At 49.1% G+C, this 19,856-nt stretch overlaps 7 protein-coding genes across 7 annotated transcripts; 2 read left to right on the top strand and 5 right to left on the bottom strand.

The window, feature by feature from the left end:
- Nucleotides 1-4,107: 4,107 nt before the first annotated feature.
- On the top strand, nt 4,108-5,275 carry BO85DRAFT_457799 (uncharacterized protein; the record flags this gene model as incomplete). Its single annotated transcript, XM_025661543.1, has 3 exons — nt 4,108-4,348; nt 4,418-4,798; nt 4,878-5,275. 3 exons carry the CDS (start codon nt 4,108-4,110, stop codon nt 5,273-5,275), a joined length of 1,020 nt encoding a protein of 339 aa, XP_025517633.1.
- Nucleotides 5,276-5,507: 232 nt separating this feature from the next.
- On the bottom strand, nt 5,508-6,487 carry BO85DRAFT_368205 (uncharacterized protein; the record flags this gene model as incomplete). Its single annotated transcript, XM_025655856.1, has 2 exons — nt 5,508-6,269; nt 6,317-6,487. 2 exons carry the CDS (start codon nt 6,485-6,487, stop codon nt 5,508-5,510), a joined length of 933 nt encoding a protein of 310 aa, XP_025517632.1.
- A 391-nt stretch (nt 6,488-6,878) lies between these two features.
- On the bottom strand, nt 6,879-8,189 carry BO85DRAFT_510679 (uncharacterized protein; the record flags this gene model as incomplete). Its single annotated transcript, XM_025664559.1, has 3 exons — nt 6,879-7,739; nt 7,801-7,894; nt 7,939-8,189. 3 exons carry the CDS (start codon nt 8,187-8,189, stop codon nt 6,879-6,881), a joined length of 1,206 nt encoding a protein of 401 aa, XP_025517631.1.
- A 613-nt stretch (nt 8,190-8,802) lies between these two features.
- Nucleotides 8,803-11,088, bottom strand: BO85DRAFT_467418 (purple acid phosphatase family protein). The gene is made up of 4 exons (XM_025662187.1): nt 10,593-11,088; nt 9,849-10,544; nt 9,359-9,799; nt 8,803-9,308 (listed from the first exon to the last, which is right to left on the bottom strand). The coding sequence occupies exons 1-4, from the start codon at nt 10,946-10,948 to the stop codon at nt 8,957-8,959; spliced, it is 1,845 nt and encodes a 614-aa protein (XP_025517630.1). The 5' UTR covers nt 10,949-11,088; the 3' UTR covers nt 8,803-8,956.
- Nucleotides 11,089-12,322: 1,234 nt separating this feature from the next.
- BO85DRAFT_393445 (sexual differentiation process protein Isp4) lies at nt 12,323-15,113 on the bottom strand (the record flags this gene model as incomplete). The annotated part of the gene is made up of 10 exons (XM_025656884.1): nt 12,323-12,394; nt 12,457-13,032; nt 13,105-13,287; nt 13,348-13,677; nt 13,729-13,826; nt 13,883-14,041; nt 14,092-14,294; nt 14,346-14,620; nt 14,686-14,984; nt 15,047-15,113. The coding sequence occupies 10 exons, from the start codon at nt 15,111-15,113 to the stop codon at nt 12,329-12,331; spliced, it is 2,256 nt and encodes a 751-aa protein (XP_025517629.1). The 3' UTR covers nt 12,323-12,328.
- A 2,074-nt stretch (nt 15,114-17,187) lies between these two features.
- Nucleotides 17,188-17,867, top strand: BO85DRAFT_248510 (gamma-glutamylcyclotransferase family protein). The gene has a single exon (XM_025654912.1). It carries the CDS (start codon nt 17,305-17,307, stop codon nt 17,824-17,826), a length of 522 nt encoding a protein of 173 aa, XP_025517628.1. The 5' UTR covers nt 17,188-17,304; the 3' UTR covers nt 17,827-17,867.
- A 1,395-nt stretch (nt 17,868-19,262) lies between these two features.
- On the bottom strand, nt 19,263-19,772 carry BO85DRAFT_248519 (IQ calmodulin-binding motif protein). Its single transcript, XM_025654913.1, has 2 exons — nt 19,564-19,772; nt 19,263-19,503 (listed from the first exon to the last, which is right to left on the bottom strand). The coding sequence occupies exons 1-2, from the start codon at nt 19,684-19,686 to the stop codon at nt 19,348-19,350; spliced, it is 279 nt and encodes a 92-aa protein (XP_025517627.1). The 5' UTR covers nt 19,687-19,772; the 3' UTR covers nt 19,263-19,347.
- Nucleotides 19,773-19,856: the final 84 nt, after the last annotated feature.

Raw genomic sequence — 19,856 nt, 5'->3', positions numbered from 1 at the left:
AAGATTCACGATCCAAATTTTGAAAGTCCACGCAGTCTAAGGACACCATATCCCAACGAAAGAATTCTGAGGCGAGCACTAGTTACTGGCATCCCCACCCCGCGAATGTAAAGTACCACTACCTTCCACGAATATATCTTTACCCATCTATTAGAGGCACGGAAGGCGCCCGAGTGATGCCAAAATCTACGGGTTTCTGCGTAGCTACAAGAGGTAACCTCCGATAGATGAGCTTGCCTCTGCAGCAGTTTGCAATTCTGGGGGAGGTAAGATCCGGGGCAGGAGTCAGTACGAGACTAACAATGTCAATAAAGAGGGCAAATTCCGCGGCATTTATAGTTAGAACAAGTATATAAGGCAGGTGGAGGCCCCCTCGAGCTGGCTTGAATCAATCAGCTCTCGCTCACGTCTCTACCGGTAGAGTTAGGGGGAGGGCCACTCGTACCTGCCCCCATTCTACTGCTTATACTACGTCCCAATATATAATGCATGTATAACGCAGAGACCATGACTACAATGGCCGAAGTGGAGGATCTTTGGTATATCGAGACGTGTCCCGTCCATCATGCTGCGCTCAGATCCCCCTGCAGTGGTAAAATGATGATGGTGCCGTATAAGAAAGGCATCCAGAGAGTCAAGTGTCTCTGAAACCCAGCAATATAAAGAAGGACGGTAGTTACTATGTCTACCAGTCCAACAGAAATCGAGTTCTCATGCTACTCAGCCAGGACATATACTACCCGCGTAAACGACAACTACTGCAGCCTGAAGACAGCAATATCAAGAGTGCCGTGCAATTGGTCCTCCAAGTTATTTTGGGCTTGCCAGAGACAGTTACTAGACTGTCTTAAAATGGGTGACTCTGTGCGTGGAAGAATATCTCACCAATGATACCTCTACAAACACCTTCCATGGTGGCGGCTGAGGTCAATTAATGGATGGTCAATTCCGGGATAAGTTAACCCCATATAGCGACAAGCGAAACGATACAGTTATTTTGTCCGGGTGATTACTTACATGCCACATCTCCCGGCAATGTGAGTAGTGCCGTCTGGTCTGGAGAAGGCGAAGCTCTACACCCTAAGCATTATATATAACGGGATATCTACGTTTACAGCAAAGCACACCACACAGCCACGAGGGAGATTGCGAGGATGTATGGAAAACTCAAAAACATGCGGTGAACTTACTTCTGCCCTGAGAGGTACAATGCCGACTATATTGATATGCTTGACTATATGTCTCGCTTGCGTCCTTGCCAACGAATTACTGCACATGGTAACACCATATCGTTGATACCCTTCTCGCCACAGATGGACAGTGAGGACGATACAATAGCTGACCCAACAGTCCAATCCAAAGGTCATATGGCATCCAGCTCGACTTTACCTCAATGCAGCGTGAGCCACTTGTAATCAACATCGACGCAACATGTCATTGTGCTTCTGGTTAGGCCCCATGAAACAAAGCCACCCGCCGCAGTCTGTCATCGCGACCGCCATCATCGCTACATTCTATCTATCTACATAACAAATTAAGAAAAATTCTCTGGCGCCAGATGTCAGTGTACAACAACAGAGGTAGAGTAATTTAACTCTGTCCTCTCCGCGTCTCTCCAAACTGAAGATCGACATGTGCATCCCTTTCTCAACAACATACTGGCAAAATAAGAGCCAATCATATCAGGGGTCTGAATGAATGGATATTTCACCCAATGTAACTGCAGTTCTGATTGAGATTTAACTCTAACATAGTTACCAACAAAATAATGATGTGTCCGGACGGCAGGCTCACCCACGCCTGAACCCAAGTGTGATCCGAAGCCGAACATGGCAACGACAATACAAACCATACAATTTGCGACTGATCAAAAGAACGACTCTACACCGCTGTGTCGTTTGCAAGTAGATTCGTCATTTACACCACTACCGAACCATGGACACATGCACACAAATTGAAGGGTTACATCCAGAAGCAATGAATGACCTTCAACTTCCGCGATATCACCTTTGTACTACCGACCCACTTGCAATCTAAACTGGCGGTCCCGCGTGCTGAAATCCCTGAGAAAACTGCCATTATTTCTGGCTTGGTGCTCGTTCCGAATGTCAGGGATATAGGGGAACCAGCAAGATCTACAACAGGATAGACAATATATTGCTTGGTCGTTGTGTCTTAAAAGACTATAGCCCAACGATCCTTGTTGACAGTAATGATTATATATGTCATCATGTCTGGCCTCTTGACTGGCTGCGGCTGCTGGCTGACTTTCCAATGAACCGGTGTTTTCTCTCTAAAAATTAGAGAGTCTCGAACCAAAGAGAAAGAGGTGGCAGTATCGGCACGGTGTGCTCTGGCTATACACCTCTCTTCATATAGACCTACATCTCAAAAGCTATGTCAGTATCTTCCTCAAAGGAATGACTAAACAGCATTTTCACCAACGACAAGTCTTTTGCAAATGGCGCCATGTGCAGTCAATAGATCTGCCTACTGTCTACCTAGCTACCTACCTACACATACAGAATATCTGAAGAATATTGACTTGGTCGGTCAGTGACAGCAATCCTCACCATCCGTCAAGCTGGCCCTTTCTCGAAGATAGAGAACCAGATCACACCGGAACAAACATCCATTGGAACCACTTACGATGCCTCCTCCCTTCTGACGCTTAGCTTCGGACATCACCGCATCAGCTGGGAAAGGGAGGGGATGGCGGCTGTACCAGTATGCCCTATGTGATGCTCCATCTAGATAAGCCAAATCATTACTTTTATGCGCTTTAACCAATGCTCATGGCTCAACACCGTTGCGAAACTGACAATATGGAGAAGAACTATGCCAGTACGTTCTATCCGGGATGGCATCTACCTCTTGCTGAAGGAGATTCTTCTCATCAACACCCCATTGATTGGACTTCCACTCCCCAATGTACTACATTCGCAAAATGTCCAGCCATCTTGGATATACAAATTCCCGTTCTCGCCATTGGTGTTTCTGGTCCGCGAGTTGCTGAACACTGCACAATATCCGGGCTGCTTATCTAGTATATAGGATATCAGAAGAAGCCCACCAATGTCAAAATGATTTTGGATGAAAGGAGTATACGAAGTGGAGTGAACAATCGCCTACCAAAAGAAGGTGGCGTCTCTGTTTCATATAGGATACGGCTTGCTTTTGAAGCAGGAAGAAACATACATACCGCCTGCCTGCCATTTCACGGATGTAATGCTCGTCCGGCACCGAAACATCCAAAGTAAGAAGAAGAGGGTGAACACTACTAGGTAACACCATCTTACCTTATAAGGAATAGACCTTACCCTTCTCGGGTAGGCGGAGGGTATGACCTAAGATGAGTGAGCAAAGGCCAGCCGGTGTGGAGGCAGCCTGCATGCCTGGCCAGTATGGCGGTAGCTGTCCCTCATATAGAATAGATACCACCCACTATGATGGTTCTGGAGTGACCGGGAACTATTAGCTCAAGGTTACTGATGGTTATTAATGGAAGAAGATCTAACCATTATCAACATTCCGGATAGCTATGATTCTTGCTTTCTTGGTCTGGGGCTGTATATATTCTACTGATATGGTCTAGTCTCATGATTGCTGCTGGTTGCTTGGTTAGGAGAAAGTGTGTTGCTTGCGATATTATGGGGTTGTGAATCTGGTACCTACGGTAGCGTAGCGTGTCATTAGGTGGTTTCCAGCTCGGTCGATTGATTATCTGAAGAGATTGTCACGAGGTGCTATGAGTCCCAAAGTAATGGCACAGAGCTTGAAGCTTTTGCTTGTGTATTTTCTTGTAATCACCTGACATACGAATTGCCAAATGAAGGACACACAAATGACGATGGTTTGTGCTTGTAATATACTATTTTTGATTTAAGATAAAGGCTGAATCTAAACCTCGTCACTACGCGGGAAAGATATACTGAAAGACAACTCATCCTTCAAACAGTTCCGGTGTGCAAACGACATAGTTGAGGTCATAATGATAGAAAAATTCGGAAGTCAGTGTCTGCCAAGGAAGGTAAGTATTTAAAACCTAACGAACGAAAATAAAGCTAAGAGAATCGCACATTAAAACAATTTAACGAACATAACAAAATGGAGGACCCTAATGCATACTGGCCAGATATTGATATCGATCCGTACCCAAATCCATCATATAAGTGGGTACCATTCTGCTATATCTGTTGCAGTGGGTTTACCACTGTCCCAGGAGACCACTCCCTTGGCCGGGATACTTACTCTAGGCCGAATGCCTCTGAAATCACATACACGGCTCACGAGTTAGAAGACCTTCATGCCCTTACATATCCTGGCTGGCGAACCCTCTTTCGGCTGAGTATGTTCTAATATCTCTCTGCTGGTTAGAAAAATGACTTCTCATGCTGATATTGTATTTTTTACCCAGTTATGTATGACCCTAAATCGCGAAGCTATAAACTCTCTGGAATTTCTCAGAATTTCTATCCATGGCGCAAGTTCCACGCTCCGTGGAATGAAAATGATGGGCTTATAAGTGTCGGGAACTACAAGAGAATTTGGCGGCAGAGACTAGCGGCACCTAAGCTAGTACAATGTAAGGAAAATATCGAGAAACAGTCGAGTCTTGCTGGGTATTTGGTTCACGCTAGATGTTGGAGGGAATTTCTTCGAGTTAATAACTGGCATCACCTTACGAAGGAGAGTTTAGGCATCGTGTCTCGCGCGCTGCGAATGCGCTGTTTGAAGGAATGCTTATATATCTATTATGATGACCCTGTAGAGTCATTCCTAATAATGGAACCTAGAGGTAAGTTTTTCATACACTCTCATACACTCTCATCTATCTGCTTGGTAGGAATGATGAAATAACACATGAGATATAACAGATCCCATGGGAATGACGTCAGTTCGGCGATTTGTCACTCGATGCAGGAATAGAGCTAAATATAAAGCGAGCAATATATCATGCTCTATCGATTCATGGCTTATTCGTCTTCCAATGGAGTTACAATATATGGTCATGGATTATCTTTCTTATGAGGATGTCTGCTCAGTCCTGGAAGGAATTCAATGGACAGTTGACAAAGGGTATTGGAAGCTACGGCTCAATCTCAATCTATTCAGTGAGATACAGAGTATCTTACACGAAGATTTAGATTGGCGGTGGCTTTGCTTGAAGTTGGAGGTTCTTGAACATAGCCAGGCTGGGGTGGACAGAAAGCGTTTCTTCACATTGCTGGAGGAAATAGCGGCTCAATATGGCTTAACAGAGACAATCAAGTGAGGCGGGTTGTAAAGCATGTGAAAGAGAAGTGAAGGATATGTGAGTGAAAATGAAAACAAGCAGCAATCTCATTTCAGTAGATCGGTGTGTCTCTATCCTACAAACTACCTAAGCATTAAACATTAATAATAAACATCACCCACGAACATGTCCCATAATCACGGCATCTCCAATTTCAACATCCAAAAGCACAAAGACCATAAAAGACAACACTAACGCATATAGCCAACAACTAAAGAGGAACCCACGGCCCTCCAACAGGCGTGCTGGGCGACCTCAACAAAACCCCCATATTCTCCTCCTCTGCCAAAACGGCCTCAATATCCCTGGCCCGCATGAGATTCCACCAGCGCTGAAATTCTTCCCTGAAACACTCAGGATCATACAACGGCCCAAACATAACCGGCTGAGGGTCATCATCCGGACCATTGCCAAACCCAGTGGTTGTCATCCGAGCAAGCGTCAGTCTCCACCACCTGGTTTGTTCCGACCAAGCACCGAAGTTGATCCTGAGAACCAACAACGTTTCAATATATCGAGCCGGCTTTGCCATTATGACCGGGGCAATGTCCTGCGGAAAGCGGCCGAAGTTCGGCTGTCCATGCTGATAGCCCGTCAAGGGTAGTCGGCCGTCATTGCTCAACATGTAGGACAGATTTGTCGGTCGAGGGATTCCAGTCGGAATTGGAGGATTGCCTGGGAAGTACCACCGCTTGGAGTAAAGGCATATGTTTATGTGGGGTATCTCTCCTTGTTCTGCTGCTGCTGGTCCTTGAGCACCAGAGCGTTGTGAAGCTTGGGATGGCGTCATGGTAATCTCAGGGTGGGTGTAGACGTGAAAGCGGTGGACAGGCGTCGGGCGGCCTGATTCACGGGTCGTGGCAGTGGCTGAGGCGCAGCGTAGGAAGTAAGGGTATTCATGGACATATTCGTAATTGCGGAAAAAGTTGGCCGCTCGTGTCAAATGCTCGTCTTCGAGTATGAGATCGAGGTTCTGTAGGAAGTTAGCAGATAGAGGGGAAGGTTGAGGAGGGTATGTACTTGTGCTATGCTGTGGTATCCCATAGCCCTCATCGCTAGATCACCCCATAGTAGACATGGAATACCCTCGGCTTTGAGCACAGAGCTGATGGATGAAGCGAATCTGTAGGAGACAATCGGGGTTTGTGGGCCCTCGAACAGGAACTGATACATGGATTGTTGTCCTGTCATGGTGGTACACATACGACGGTATAGGAATTGAGATATGGATGTTCTGAAAAGATAGTGACAAAAGATGCCAATTAGGAGAGGTGTAGTAGGGACGTCAGGAAAATAGAGGGACATGTGGTAGAAGGATATTGTAAAGGATGTGGTAGCATGTCAGGTCTTCATAGTTCCTGCCTGATGAATATTGAATCACACGCCGGGCACAGGGAAAGGGCTGTGACATTGTGTTGCCAGTCTACGTAAATAATTACAAGTTCTTTCCAGTTCAAGTACAGTGCGTACTACCGAGTCTGTCAACTACAAGTGTAGAGAGATTCACATACAGTATTCTCCTCGAAGAAATCCAATAAAAGCAAGATGTGCGATTTAGAGACACATAACTATGTATCTAGAGCTATTCGTCTGTATCCACCGCCCTATCGGACTCGGACATTCGAAAGGGTCCCGCCTCATCATCTGTCGAATACGGGGCACGGGGTGATATGCTGGTTCTATTTTCCGGAGGATTTTCTTGTCCCCAATGGCTGTCGAGAGGAATGGGCTCTGGTTCACCGGACACTCCCATCTCGAGTCTTATCTCTTTTTCCAATTCATCCAGCAGTTTTGAGGAAGGTATGCTAGTATATTCCCCAGTCCTGCATGTTTCCCACCATCGTCGGCATGTCTCGCTGAGGGTTCTTTGTTTTGCGTCCAAGTCAAATAGATCGCCATACGGAGCTACGTAAAGGTATGTCTTGAAATGTTCTTCCAAATACTCCTCCCACCATATTTCGTTTGTCTTGAAATGCTCGTTTCGCACCTTCAGGTAAACCAGGGCCTCAGCGAACCGAGCAGGCGTGGGCAGAACCAGGGGATTCTTAGTGGGCGGATAATCCTTAACATTGGGTCGGTGAACTCCCTCCTCGCGGAGCCTGCGGTCTAACGTTAGCATAAAGCTTTCGTCCGCCTCGTTGGCCTCCGTCTGCATAGTGAACTTGGGAAGTTTCCAGTACACATTGGATTTGCAGTGGAGTCTTAGATCGTGATGCAGTTGAGGACCTTTCTTCACACCAGCTTTCTCCTCCAATCGGGTATGAGAGAATGAATCGAACAAGTGGAAAACGTGAACCGGCTTGAGCTCATTGACAGGGCAGGCTCCTCCGTTGTAGGGACACCCTGGGTAGTTGTCATCGTCTTTGAACCCAGCCTTGCGCAAGGTTTCAATGGCGTCTTCCACCTGTTCGTCCTCAACAACCAGGTCTACTGAGATCGGTATCTGTCAAATTGATAAGCACGAGGTTATATACAGAATAACGCGATAAATGTACTAGACGTACGCTACTATCATTGATTTCATGTTCGAAAATATATCTTATCATGATACCCCACAGCACACAGGGGATTGGAGGATCGGCTTCCTTGAGAATGTTACTTGCGTCCGATGCTATGATGAATGGAAGTGTTTGCCATGATACTCTTCCCCGTGATACTCATAGGATGTTATCGTGTATTGGCCTGGTGGTCGATGTTCCTCGGTTGTGTCATCCTCGCTCGTACGTGAATGAAGAAGGGACGACGCTTCGTTATCCGCTTCATTATCCGCGTCATTGTCCGCATCGAATGCAACTGATGTTGGTTGATGGGATGGATGATCTTCCGTGAAAAAGATAGACGAGGGAGACATTTCATTGGAGTCCCAACTAGTGGCCGAAGGTTTATCGTCCATTGCGAATCAAGGTGAAGGACTGTAATCGAAAGGCTAGTCCGTTGTGTGACACACCGATGATAATGAAAGGTTTTATACCATGTGTATCCCCTCTGCCTTTTATAGTTGAAGATAGTGCTGCATTCATACTGGATATTATCTTGGACTTCAAGGAACATTGCGTCTCAGCAGCATTAGTTCTGGGAATGTCCTGCTTCTGCACGGCGAGAGCCATCTCGTCTCTGGCATGAGATGGAGTCTGCTTGGATCATTTCGCAGTGAGATAATATAGCCTGGGTCATTCCGATGTCCTGTAAAGGTCAGGTATAGTAGTAAACTCTCCTGCGGAGGACTGGTAGGAAGGAGTGGCTTGATGGGGTTCATTGGGATGCATAAGCTAGTAATATCGAGTAAGGATACATGAAGGGTACAACCGATACTAGCATTGGCTTATCTACAGATGTAAGTATGCAGAACCACTTACGATGTTGTGATGGTGTCACCTGATGCAGCGCAGTGCTCCTCTTTACCTGGCAATCGCATCGCTCGACGAATTCAACATGTGACTTCAAGTCATGGGAAGGAGGTGATAGGAGAAACTATAAGAGACAGCAAAAGCTACTTGACGACGATGCATTAATCCAAGCCGTTTATTATATACTAAGTACTTTTGTCATGTACATGCACACATCTCTTTTCATAATAATTACATTCCAGACATTTGGATCTCAGACCACATCATGCAGTATTGTCATCAGCAGTTGCCATGCTCCAAAGGAAATCTCAGTTTAAGCATGGAACTTCTTACCGCCGCCAGCGTGGGACGGCTTAAGAAGGGTCAACGAGTCACCAACAGTGCCATCATCGCCACGGATCAACTCCCACTTGAGAGCAGTCTCGTTGAAGATGGTCAGCTTGCTGAAGCCGTAGTGGACCTTGTCCAGCAGGGCGGTGATGTTGGTCAGACCCTCGCCATCACTGAATTCGCTGTGGCTCTCAATGTTGCCGGCCATGCCGTTGATGATATGGGTGATGGACTTGCCGTTATGGGCATAGTAGGTGTTGTTGTTGACGATGGCGGCGGTATCGATGGTACCGTTGGCTCCCAGAGGATAGAGACGCTCGTACCAGTGGATGTGGCTGATTTCGTTAGCGGGTAATGCGGACTCTTGTTGCACGGGTAGACTCACCCAGAAAGGTAGGCGTCAACGCCATACTTGAGGAGTAGACCCTCGAACGCCTCGCGCACGTGCAGCTGGTACGAGGAGTAGGCAGAACTGTACATAGGACGGTGGCTCATGACAATCACCCATGGGGTCTTGCTGCGATCGACCTTGGCCAGGTCCTGCTGCAGCCAGTGCCACTGCTCATAGGACTTGGTCTCGTGGACACTGCCGTTGACATTGCCGAACGGACCACTGTCGGTGATAAAGGTCTCGCTTTCACTGGGCAAGGTCTCGTTGCCGGTCACATCCTCGGCAAAGTTCCACTCAGGGCTGTTGGCGAAGTCGGTCTCGCCATCAATGGAGACGAAGTGAGCAAGACCGTAGTCGAATGAGTACCAGAAGTTACCGACACCACCGGTCTCGGGACCAGGCATGCGGAAGCGGTGCTGGTAAGCGGTGAAGTTTCTGCAACAATTAGCCACTACACCTCAGGACTAGGAGAAGGAATATTTACCTCTGGGAAGGCGGGCAGCTGTAGTAGTTCAGGTTATCAGTGGGAGCAGTGCCGTTGGCGATGTCATCGTTCAGGTAAGCAGTGAGGATATTGTGAGGACCGTCAAACTCGGCGCACGAGGCTTCATGGTTACCCGGCAAGACCATGTAGGGAATCTTCAGAGTGACGTTGTTGAGCCACTGTTGCCAGAGATCCCAGTTGGACTCATACAGCACGCTCATATCACCACCTTGCGGGCCACCTTGGTCGGGGATTTCGCCCGCGGGCAAGGGCTTCTTGTACTCCTCTGGCAGAGGGCCACCGCCGGGAAGTGTAGAACTGGTGCCGTTGTAGCAGACCGGCCAGTCGTCGGCACAAGCAAGGATACCCGAGTACCAGTCATCGGCGTAACTGAGGTCACCACCGTGCCAGGCGAAGGCAGTTCCTTCAGTGGCAGCCTTGACCAGCTGTTTGTGTGTGCCATGAGCATTGGTGTATCCCATATCATTCAACACAGCGACGCTAAAGGAACCGGGGTGACCGGCAGGACGGCTAGTCTTGAAGCTGAGGACCTCCGACGGGGTGGTGCCATTGGCGGCAGGGATCTGGTAGTAGTAGGTGGTGTCGGGCTCCAGACCGTCAATGCTAACCTCGTGGAAGAATTGACTGCACTGGGTGACCGCCTTGACCTGGGAGCAGGAAGGAGTACGGTCGTATCTAAACCCGTCAGCACACAGCTCTACCAACTAGTAGTGATATACATACGTGTGGGAGTAGCCCTGCGCAGTACTGTTCAAGTTGCGAGGGTCCTTACCCCAGCGGACAGCAGGCAACTGGCCCAGACCGAAGGGGGTCTGGTAGTGAATGTGCATGCCCTTGGGGATGTAGGACAGGGAAATCACATTGACATTGTTCCTGGGATTGGCGGTGGCCGGCTTGACGGCCGGAGGTTCAACCAGACGAGGGAAGCCTTTGCCGTTGCCATTGATGGTGGGATCGACCCAATCACCGATCGGGACGGCCGGTCCAGTGTAGGGGAAACGCTCATCGACCACCGGACGGGCCTGGGCGGCCGTCGCGGAGAGAGCGACGAGCAAAGCAGAAGCAGCAGTTCCCTTCATGGTCGCGTGCTTTCAGCTGGACAAGCAGACAAGAATTCTTGGCTGATGGGGAGACAACTCTGGGGCCGCCCGACCGGTTTATATCCCCCGCGACCGACATGTTTATCTGCAGGTCGCGATAGCAAACACAGCGAGGCAAGGGATCACACGTGTAGATAGGCCGGGCAATAATTGGCTTCGGAGGAGCCGACGGGGAGCGGCGATGCATTGATCCAGGTCGGATAGTTGCGACCGGAGGACAGCGGAGAGACTAAGAGAGTACTAGAAAGCAGGGGACCAGGCAGGGAGTGGAGAGCTTCAGCTTCAACTCCATCGCCACTGAAGATATCGCTAGCCAGGCATGTGCCGCATTTCCGCTTCAGCGATTGGTCAGTACTCCATTGTCCTCAGGCACCCATATTCCCATCCCAGTGGGGCCTGCTGACTCCTGGCACTCTGATTGGCTGGTCACTGATAAGTCACCCAGCAGCATCCCGGCACGTGTTGAGGGGGTTGTCAGCAATGAGATTCTTCCTTTTTCCAACTCTCTTCTCCGCTTTGGATCCAGGCAATTCTAAGCATGCTCAATACTAAGCTGGTAAGCATGCCCGGTTTCCATACACACTTCGCGAAATGCTTAGATCCATGTGAACCAAGGTCTTCCATTCCCTGCTGCACGTGGTTCCTGACTGGACTGATAAGATGGTGGACATGACGTCCTCCCGAAAGCTACCAGTTCTTGCTAATACACCACAGGCGACAGGGCTGACAGGGATGCAATCTGTCTCTTGAGCACGTGGGAGAATAGGGCGCCTACAGAATATTAGGTTTATGCTCTGTCTCATGCTACAAATAGGAATCAAAAGGAAAACTACCTCACCACTCAGCAACATAGTAGGGTCTCCTTTCCCATCAGCTTACTACTAACGATGCATTAGACAACCTATTGTCTTAACAAGCACTCTTTGTTACTACATGCAAAATTGTAGGAAAGCCGACGAACACATCACCACGTCCAATCCCATTGACCCTGCACCTGCACGCCAAGTCCACAGCGACGTCGATCAACTTGTATCACCTAAAAAGGCACGCGATCAGTACATATCATACCTAAACAAGATGCCAATTTAATTATTTTACACATCATGCATGGACAACACCAAATACAAAGATGTCGGTGAAGTATTCGAATTGGTTGAAATCTAATCTCTACAGAATGCTTCCCATCCCGTAAGAGCAATTCAACCTTCATCCAGCTCTGCACCCCAAATTTACTATTAATCAATAAGACTTCTTGAATATGTACAGCTACCTCGACCAGCCCTAGTATAGTACGCGCTTAATCCTAACCCCTCAACCCCGACCTTCTCACCTACTACATATATACAACCCCTCCACCCCTCAAACCCCAAACTTCCCTCCCTCCGGCACAGCCAAATACGAGCACCCCTTATAATCGCACGTATCCTATCACAACCCTCATTAGCCACCTCCCCCCTCTCCAAAAAAGGAATCGGAAACAAACATACCTTATAAACCTCCGTCCCCCACCAACTAAACCCCTTACTCGCACCACTAAAATATATCGCAAAAAAGATCACCACACCCGCAATCGACACCGACGAATCCAACGCCGAACTCAACACAAAATTATACTTATACCACCACTGCCACACCCTCCTCCGAATCCACCACCCAAACGTCAACCCCACAACAGCCCAACTACCATAACTCGTCCCCGTCGCCGGAGGGAGGTAATTCAACCCGCCCAGAAACAGCGGGATATGAACTCTCCGCCAGAGGGAATTCGGGTAGCGGCGTTTGAGGAAGTAAACGGGGATGGGGAGGACGGCGCCAATAATGAAGAAGTAGAGTAGCGAGCTGTAGCCGATGCCGTTGGTGAAGTAGTTGCGTGGGCCGATGGCGCCCCAGATAAGACTCGTGTTGAATTTTGTCCTCGAGAAGGGACAGCTGAACCCGTTGACGGCGTCGGTGGTGCAGACGTTGCTGATGTTGCCCAGACTCCAGTTTAGGACGGCGACGGAGCTGAGGGTTCCGAAGATCATGCCGACGCATTGGACGAGGAAGACTTTGCGGGGTGGGATCTATGTATTACGTTAATATTTAGGGATATCGGAGGGTGAGTGGTGGGTTGTAGTAGGTGGGGGGAAGGGTACCTTGCAGTAATCGCAGAGTTTCATGTCCTCTGCAAAGTAGAGGCCCTTGATGGTGGTGATGTAGCCAATGTCGAAAAACCAGATGTTGGCGAGGACTTTTCCTTCGAAGACGAAGCCGGCGACGATACGACAGAAGATGTCGATGTTGATTTTTAGGTTGGATGTCGCGTATACGATTGCGAGCTGCGTAGTTGAGATATTAACCCCTTGAACTAGTAGTGGACGGTGTGGGAATACACTTACCGGGCCGTAAAAGACCATAGCTACTGCGCAAGCTAGCAAGACGCCGTACCATCGCAGTTCGACATTCCAGTATTCGACGCTGAATATGCAGATGAACAGTGCCAGTACGGCTGCACCGAGGTACCATAAGAATGGGACATCACGGTGTCCCGAGATGGTGTCTGTGTGTTTCTTGTCCTTGGAGAAATAGCTGCGCACGACATGAGGGACTCGCCGAGCGCCCGCGGCTATGTCGTGGCGGTTCTCGAGGATCACCCAGACTAAGAGGGAACTCAAGGTTGCGAATGATAGACCGAACATGTTCAAGGCGTAGGTTACGGGCATGTAGACCTGAAGTGGTTGAGTCAGTAGGGATCGTGGGAATGTTGCAAGGCGGCGTACCGGAGAATAGGCCTTGTATTTTTCGATATCCAATTTGTAGCCGGTCGCTTTGCTGACCACTTTAGATGCTTGGTAGGTGGAGCCGGTGTTATCATAGACTGAGGACGAGATGATTAGTATGAGGACATGCTCGGACAGACGGCAAGTTGCATACCGGACGAGCTCTGGAAAGGAAGATAGCCTGTATACCATACATTGCGGTAGTAGCAAGCGACAGCGACAATCCAGATCCAGAACACCAGGGAGGAGAAGACATTGATAATTGCCCACGATGGAATCAGCAGTGGTGATCCGACGTAGGAGATTTGACTCCCTAGCGAGGTATTAGCCTGGCTGTGGCACAGTCATGGACCGGGTACTTACAGTCAAACGTGATGGGCAGCAAACCCATACCACTTTCCATGCCGAAAAGCTGATTGACGACCGTGCTCTTGGGGTTGATCCAGCATGGGAAAGTGAAATAGCTCAGCGCTGGGAAGATGAAATCTGGGAACCAGTACCAGCAGAAGGAGATGCAGAAGGCAAGACTGAAGAATGCGTAACGAGACATTTTCCATGTATCCTTACTACTTCTCATTAGATCCTTGACTTTTTCCCGGATATAGCAGTATACTTACACTCCTTGTAGATCCCCTTGAGCTAGGTTGTGCAACGTTGTCGTGAGCGAAGTCGTGCTCAGCACACCCGGCCAGATGAGTTCCTTAGGGGCAACCACCACGGAGCGAAAGAAGCCAGCCAAGCAGAAGCCGACCAGGAATGTTCCCAACGTGATCAAGATCTGGAAGCCCCAGCCAGCTTTATATCCGTAGAACATCTGCTGTTCTGTCAAGACGTCTGCTCCTAGTCGGACGTAGATACTAAGGTTCGACATGATGTAGACTAAAACGTGTTCCTATATCGAGTACCTATTAGGACAGGTTCGACGATAAGGCAGGCGTAAGGCTATCCAATACTTACCTTCTGGTTGAACGGTCCCGGATTCAGGTTGAATCGGCACACGCCGAGGTTGACATCCCAGCTCGGAAGGGTCTTCTCCCACAGCTTGCCTAACGGGTACGCCAGCAGCAAAGTCACCGAAGAGGATATTGTGATGGATGGTTTCCGAAGGGTGTAAAGTGTGTTCAGTCCACTGGCCACAATACAGAATCCTATACCGAGAATCCACATTCTCAGCGTCAGAATAGGTTCTGTTGGGTCATCTTCGTGGATACCGATGCCTGCCGCCCGTAGTACTTCGGTCTGGGAATCTACCTCGGCTGGTGGTTGTGTTAGCAGCGACAACAGGGGAAGGGGGTGAAGCAGAAAAACTCAAACTCACCACGGTCGGTATCCTCGACAGGGTAGACACTCTCCTTGTCGATACCATCTTTGGTGTCGGTGGCCATTTCCGCACCAAAATCAAGAGCTGAATAAAACCAGGACCATGGAAAGTTATCAGATCAGATAGGTGGCATCAGATAAGATCGATCCCGGGCCGGCGTGTCTTAAATATATCCAACAAAATTTGCCAACAAGCCAGGTCACCGGGTGAGGGATTATTCTGCCACGGATTGTCGGCACCCACAAATCTCCCTCGGACTAACCTAAGCCTTAGTGGGTCGTGTTTGGACGAAAACACCCCAGCCCTATAAGGCGAATGGGTGCCTGTGGTTCCGGTGGACCCTTCGGGTTTCGTGTGCCCGCGCAAAAGCTTTCTTGGCGACTTGGCCGTGATCGAATCGACCCAATGTAGCAACCTGGGAAGATATTGATCCATGGTGATGACATGAACATAGGAATCTGTTCGAAGGTCTGTATAACCTGTTCACTATTTAACAGGTGCAATGTCTCAATTGACTAAGGTGTAAGCACTTCTGCCCAGCGAGCAAATGGAAAAAAGGGGCATCGTGAGGAGATTGCATTTCTCCCGTGGTTCATATCGCGCTAGCGTTACTCGCATGCTTAGCGGGTAATGAACGTCAAATCACTGGCCATGTTAGCGAATCAACTGAGACAAGGCGCCTTATCTGATCCCTTTTGCCCGGATGATTGTGACTGCTCGGCACAGTACGTAAGGTAAGTTGCATTTTCGCGGTTTCCGCGTCATTCGGTGTCCCAACTCTGCCTCTGGAGGTGTCCTACAGGAATTAGAGCCATAACGTATCTCAATTGCTGCGTCAACTAACCCCCCAGGAAGCTTATCCACATCCTCATCGCGCTCATATCATGAGCCGACAAGACGCAACAAGTCGGAAGTCCTTCCACAAGTGGCATTCATAAGGGGTCCACAAACGCAGTCCCTCCAGCATATCCTTTTTAAGGCCGATGTAACTCCAACACTCCTATCGTTCTGCATCTGGCGTGATGTCTCCAGGCGGACCTGTGGGTTCCTTCGATGGTCACCTTGCCCCACCAACGAGAGCGAAGCCGAACCTCCCGAGTGATCTTGGCGTTCAGTTGGAGAGGGGTTACTGACAGAAATGCGAGGTTGGAGCTTAGTAGGTAGCAAGCAGGCAGATATCAAAATTGCCGGTCGCTCAAAGAGGGTTAGACACGTCGTAGGATAATTTCGGAAGAGTCCACAGCTCCATCTGTTTTCACCCACTTTGTCGGTGTTAAGTCCCGGCTTCGGGGATATTATCGGAAGTCCTTGTTTTCCTGGCTATTATCGGATGGGACTGCGAGCGAAATCGTCAATAAGATGCGTGATACCACACCTCGCGCCTTTCTGATCCGTCGTCCCACTTGACGAACGGTCCTGGAAAACTCAATCATTCCCGTCAGCCTTACGACAAGGCTGAGGGATCAAGCATTTAGTTGCGTAATAGTATGTGTCTGCTCTCGACTGACGGCCGGGACTGGCCAGTTAATCATTGAGTGATAGTAAATGCGACTCGGAAAGCAGTTTGCCGAGCAGCCAGGGTTGTGAAGTTGATGGAAAAGATTACATCCTCGCAATGGCAACTAGCGAGTCGCACTATCATGCTCCGATAATAACGGCTTCTCACGAAATTAGTCATACGGACAACTGCTATAAAGTGCAGTTTTGGTTGATAAAACTCGGTGGCATAAGGAAAGACTTGACCTGTAAAAGCCAGGTCAGGCTGTCTTCAAATATGCTGCAGTTTATCTGCCCATGAGCAGTTATAAATTGGAGGGGATATGGCAGGTTCTGTCATGTTGACCCGTTGGACAAGAAGTGAGGGACTAGTTTCACATATACCAGTTGTATGTAACTGAAATTCTCTACCCAAGCTCACTAACATAGATTAACATGACTGTATGCAGCTATATGGTCGGAAAATCTATCATGTTCTTTATATCACCGGGTGGAGTGAGCAAAATGATTTCGCGCCGAAAGAAGCCAGATTAAGCGACCCCGGGAATGATACACTTTCCAACAACAGCGGGTGAGCCATGAATATGGAAAGTTTGTTATGAGTGAGGAGTACTTTCACATGTTCGACATGCTGACATCACTCTTTCTAAGTAACATGGGGGTGTTCATTGTTCGTCTCTCGGTGCAGTTGTTCTATGAAAGCATCAAAGCTCATCATAACTGATAATTGGGAATTTTAAAATACATCGTGAGGAAGAATGTCTTCAGCAGCAACAAACACACAACAACAATCCACCCCGTTCCCCTCCGCAACATCAGAAACAACATCAGATCGCTCCGCTTCAAACACACAGCATGATCCCCCACTCTTCCAACCGCATTATTTCTTCTTCTATGGCAGCCTCAGTGACCCTTCTTTCCTAGCAAAGGTGCTCAACCGTCAGGATAAACCGGCAGTTCGTCCAGCGATGATAACGGAACACGGGATGAGAATGTGGGGTGAATTTCCGGCGCTGTTGGACGGATGTCCCGAAAAGCCGATTTACGGGGTCGGGTATAAGGTGCGTTCGCAGGTGGAGGAGGATAGCTTGGCAGAGTATGAGACGGATATGTATCGGAAGAAGGGGTGCGTTATTGAGTTTAGGGATGGGTCGAAGGTCCCTGGGGTGACGTTCGTGTGGAATGCAGATCCAGGGTTGTTGAAAGAGGAGGGCTTTGATATGAAGGACTGGTTGTTGGAGCAGAAGGATAGTCGTGGGGAGGGTGAGGTGGGAATATAAAGGATGTGGATGTGGGTGTTCCTCTGTGATATCTCGTCAAATGATGATCAAGCTTCTTTTAGCATCCTGTACTAATGCTGTCTCAGATCGGTTTCTGACGAAATGGAAGATCGAAGCTCTTTTTTGTATGGGTATCATTTCCTCCACACGTAGCCTGCTCGGCTGCATCATTTGCTTCCTTTTTGTTGATGGTACTCTCGCCGCGCTGATGGCTCTCCTCTCCCTCATGCCTCTGGTGTAGCTTGTGCTTCGCACCGTCCACCTTCTCTTGCAATGCGCGCACCTTTCGCTTCGCTCGGGTATAGCCTTCTATGCCTGCCAAGACAGCATATGACTTGCTGATTGAGACTTGTGACATGTCGACACCTTGATCTTGTAGCGAGTGGATGAAGGCGCGGAAGTTGGCGGCAGGGGGACGATAATGGCCACTGTTGATGTCAGCTGAGGCACTAGAACGTAACGAGGGTACATACCTCAAGGGTGCTAGACTACGTAGCTGTCCATTTCTTATCCTGATCAAACCAGCAGCTGCAATGCGAGCACCTCGCAGGAATGAGGAGTGCTGAAAGGCCCCGGACTCTTTGATGCCCACAAACAGCCGGAAGGTAGTATCAGCAACCTGCCTTGTTAGCTACTACATCGCAGACGCTAAGGGGAAGGAAGGATAAAGCAACAGCGACAAACTTACAAAGATCCACATATCCTCCTTCTTCGACGACTTCCCCTTCAAGGTCTTGAGGATCGTTCCCGGACTGACATGTGCCAACTTCTGTCCCACCTTTGTCGCCTGATAGTCATCCTTCTCCTGCTTCCCCAAAGCATCCTCATGTTCACTAAGCGAGCTATATCCTGACGATGACTCCAACGAATCACTCATCTCCGACAAAACCGGACTTCCATCATCCGTATTGCCCCTAAACCTCGGCGCATCCTCCTCAACAGGCACGACGCCCCTCAAACTATCCTTGAACCGGGCATTATCCGTCCAAATAAGCTCCCCATTCTTCGCCCACCGAAACTTCCCCGCCTCATCCACTTCAACCAGATAATTCATCCGCTCCTCTCGCGACAAATACCTCACCTGCTGTCGCTCCAATTTCTCTCTCGGACACTGAGGCAAATCCAACCCACTCCCCTCCCCATAGTCCAACCAGTAAAAGAAATTCTGATTCGTAGGCGAGTTCTTCCAATAGATATGATAAACCCGCAAATTACTCCCATGTCGGTGTTTCAAGTCCACCATTTCCAGAAAATATTGCAAATCCATCATCTTGGCCGTAGTGCCAGCCGGGAGATCATGATGGAGAATACTGGGAGAGGAGCCCTCCGTCCCTGAGCCATTATCGCCCATAGTATGACTACTCGTCCTAGCTGTCTTCGACTCGAGATCCTCATTGTCATCCCCCCCAGCGCGCTTCGCAACACTCACAGCGCGGAGCCAATTCCGACGTGCGTTCGCGGCGCTATCCACATCTTCAGCTGGCGCAGATGGGCGGTGTAGTTGTCGCCATTCTGCTTCTTTCACGGCCTATTCCAGCGACAAAGACAACAACATTTAGCATGGTTCATAGAAACCGCAGGGGTCCGGAAAAAGCCCACATCTTTCCATCGCGACGTCGACGCAGAGAGATCTAGTCCGTGCAGTTCCCGGCGCGTGCGATAGCCACGATATGTCCTCTATAATTAAAAAATCCATTGTTAAAGGTCTGGCAGGATGTAGCGAGAGTAGAGGCCGACCTGGATGGTTTGCGCCGCCCTCGCTCGCTTTTCGGTGACGTCATGGTCAGGGACATGGCGGGCAGCTGCGGTCGCGGGGTCCACAGACCCGCTGTTGCTGCTGGGTTCCACGGCAGATGCCATGGATTGGATATGGAAGTAGATGGACTTTATTTAGGGGAAATGCCCTGGAGCTTGTGGTAGGTGAAGGGTGAGGAGATGATCATGAGCAGAAAGAACAGCTTGAGGACGGGAAAGAAAAGATTGATTGTCGCTGGCGCCGAGCCAAGCCTGGGCGTTGGCGGGGCTGTGTA

This window comes from Aspergillus piperis, assembly GCF_003184755.1.
Source record: "Aspergillus piperis CBS 112811 unplaced genomic scaffold BO85scaffold_5, whole genome shotgun sequence".
In the NCBI taxonomy this organism is placed as follows: domain Eukaryota; kingdom Fungi; phylum Ascomycota; class Eurotiomycetes; order Eurotiales; family Aspergillaceae; genus Aspergillus; species Aspergillus piperis.
This window is presented reverse-complemented; position numbering and strand designations above follow the sequence as displayed.

Coding starts and splice junctions, on each gene's coding strand:
- BO85DRAFT_467418 (XM_025662187.1), bottom strand. CDS start 10,948: ATGAAGGGAACTGCTGCTTCTGCTTTGCTCGTCGCTCTCTCCGCGACG. Junction 10,545..10,592: donor GCGCAGGGCTACTCCCACAC/GTATGTATATCA, acceptor TGACGGGTTTAG/ATACGACCGTACTCCTTCCT. Junction 9,800..9,848: donor AGCTGCCCGCCTTCCCAGAG/GTAAATATTCCT, acceptor TAATTGTTGCAG/AAACTTCACCGCTTACCAGC.
- BO85DRAFT_248510 (XM_025654912.1), top strand. CDS start 17,305: ATGTCTTCAGCAGCAACAAACACACAACAACAATCCACCCCGTTCCCC.
- BO85DRAFT_248519 (XM_025654913.1), bottom strand. CDS start 19,686: ATGGCATCTGCCGTGGAACCCAGCAGCAACAGCGGGTCTGTGGACCCC. Junction 19,504..19,563: donor GGGCGGCGCAAACCATCCAG/GTCGGCCTCTAC, acceptor TTTTAATTATAG/AGGACATATCGTGGCTATCG.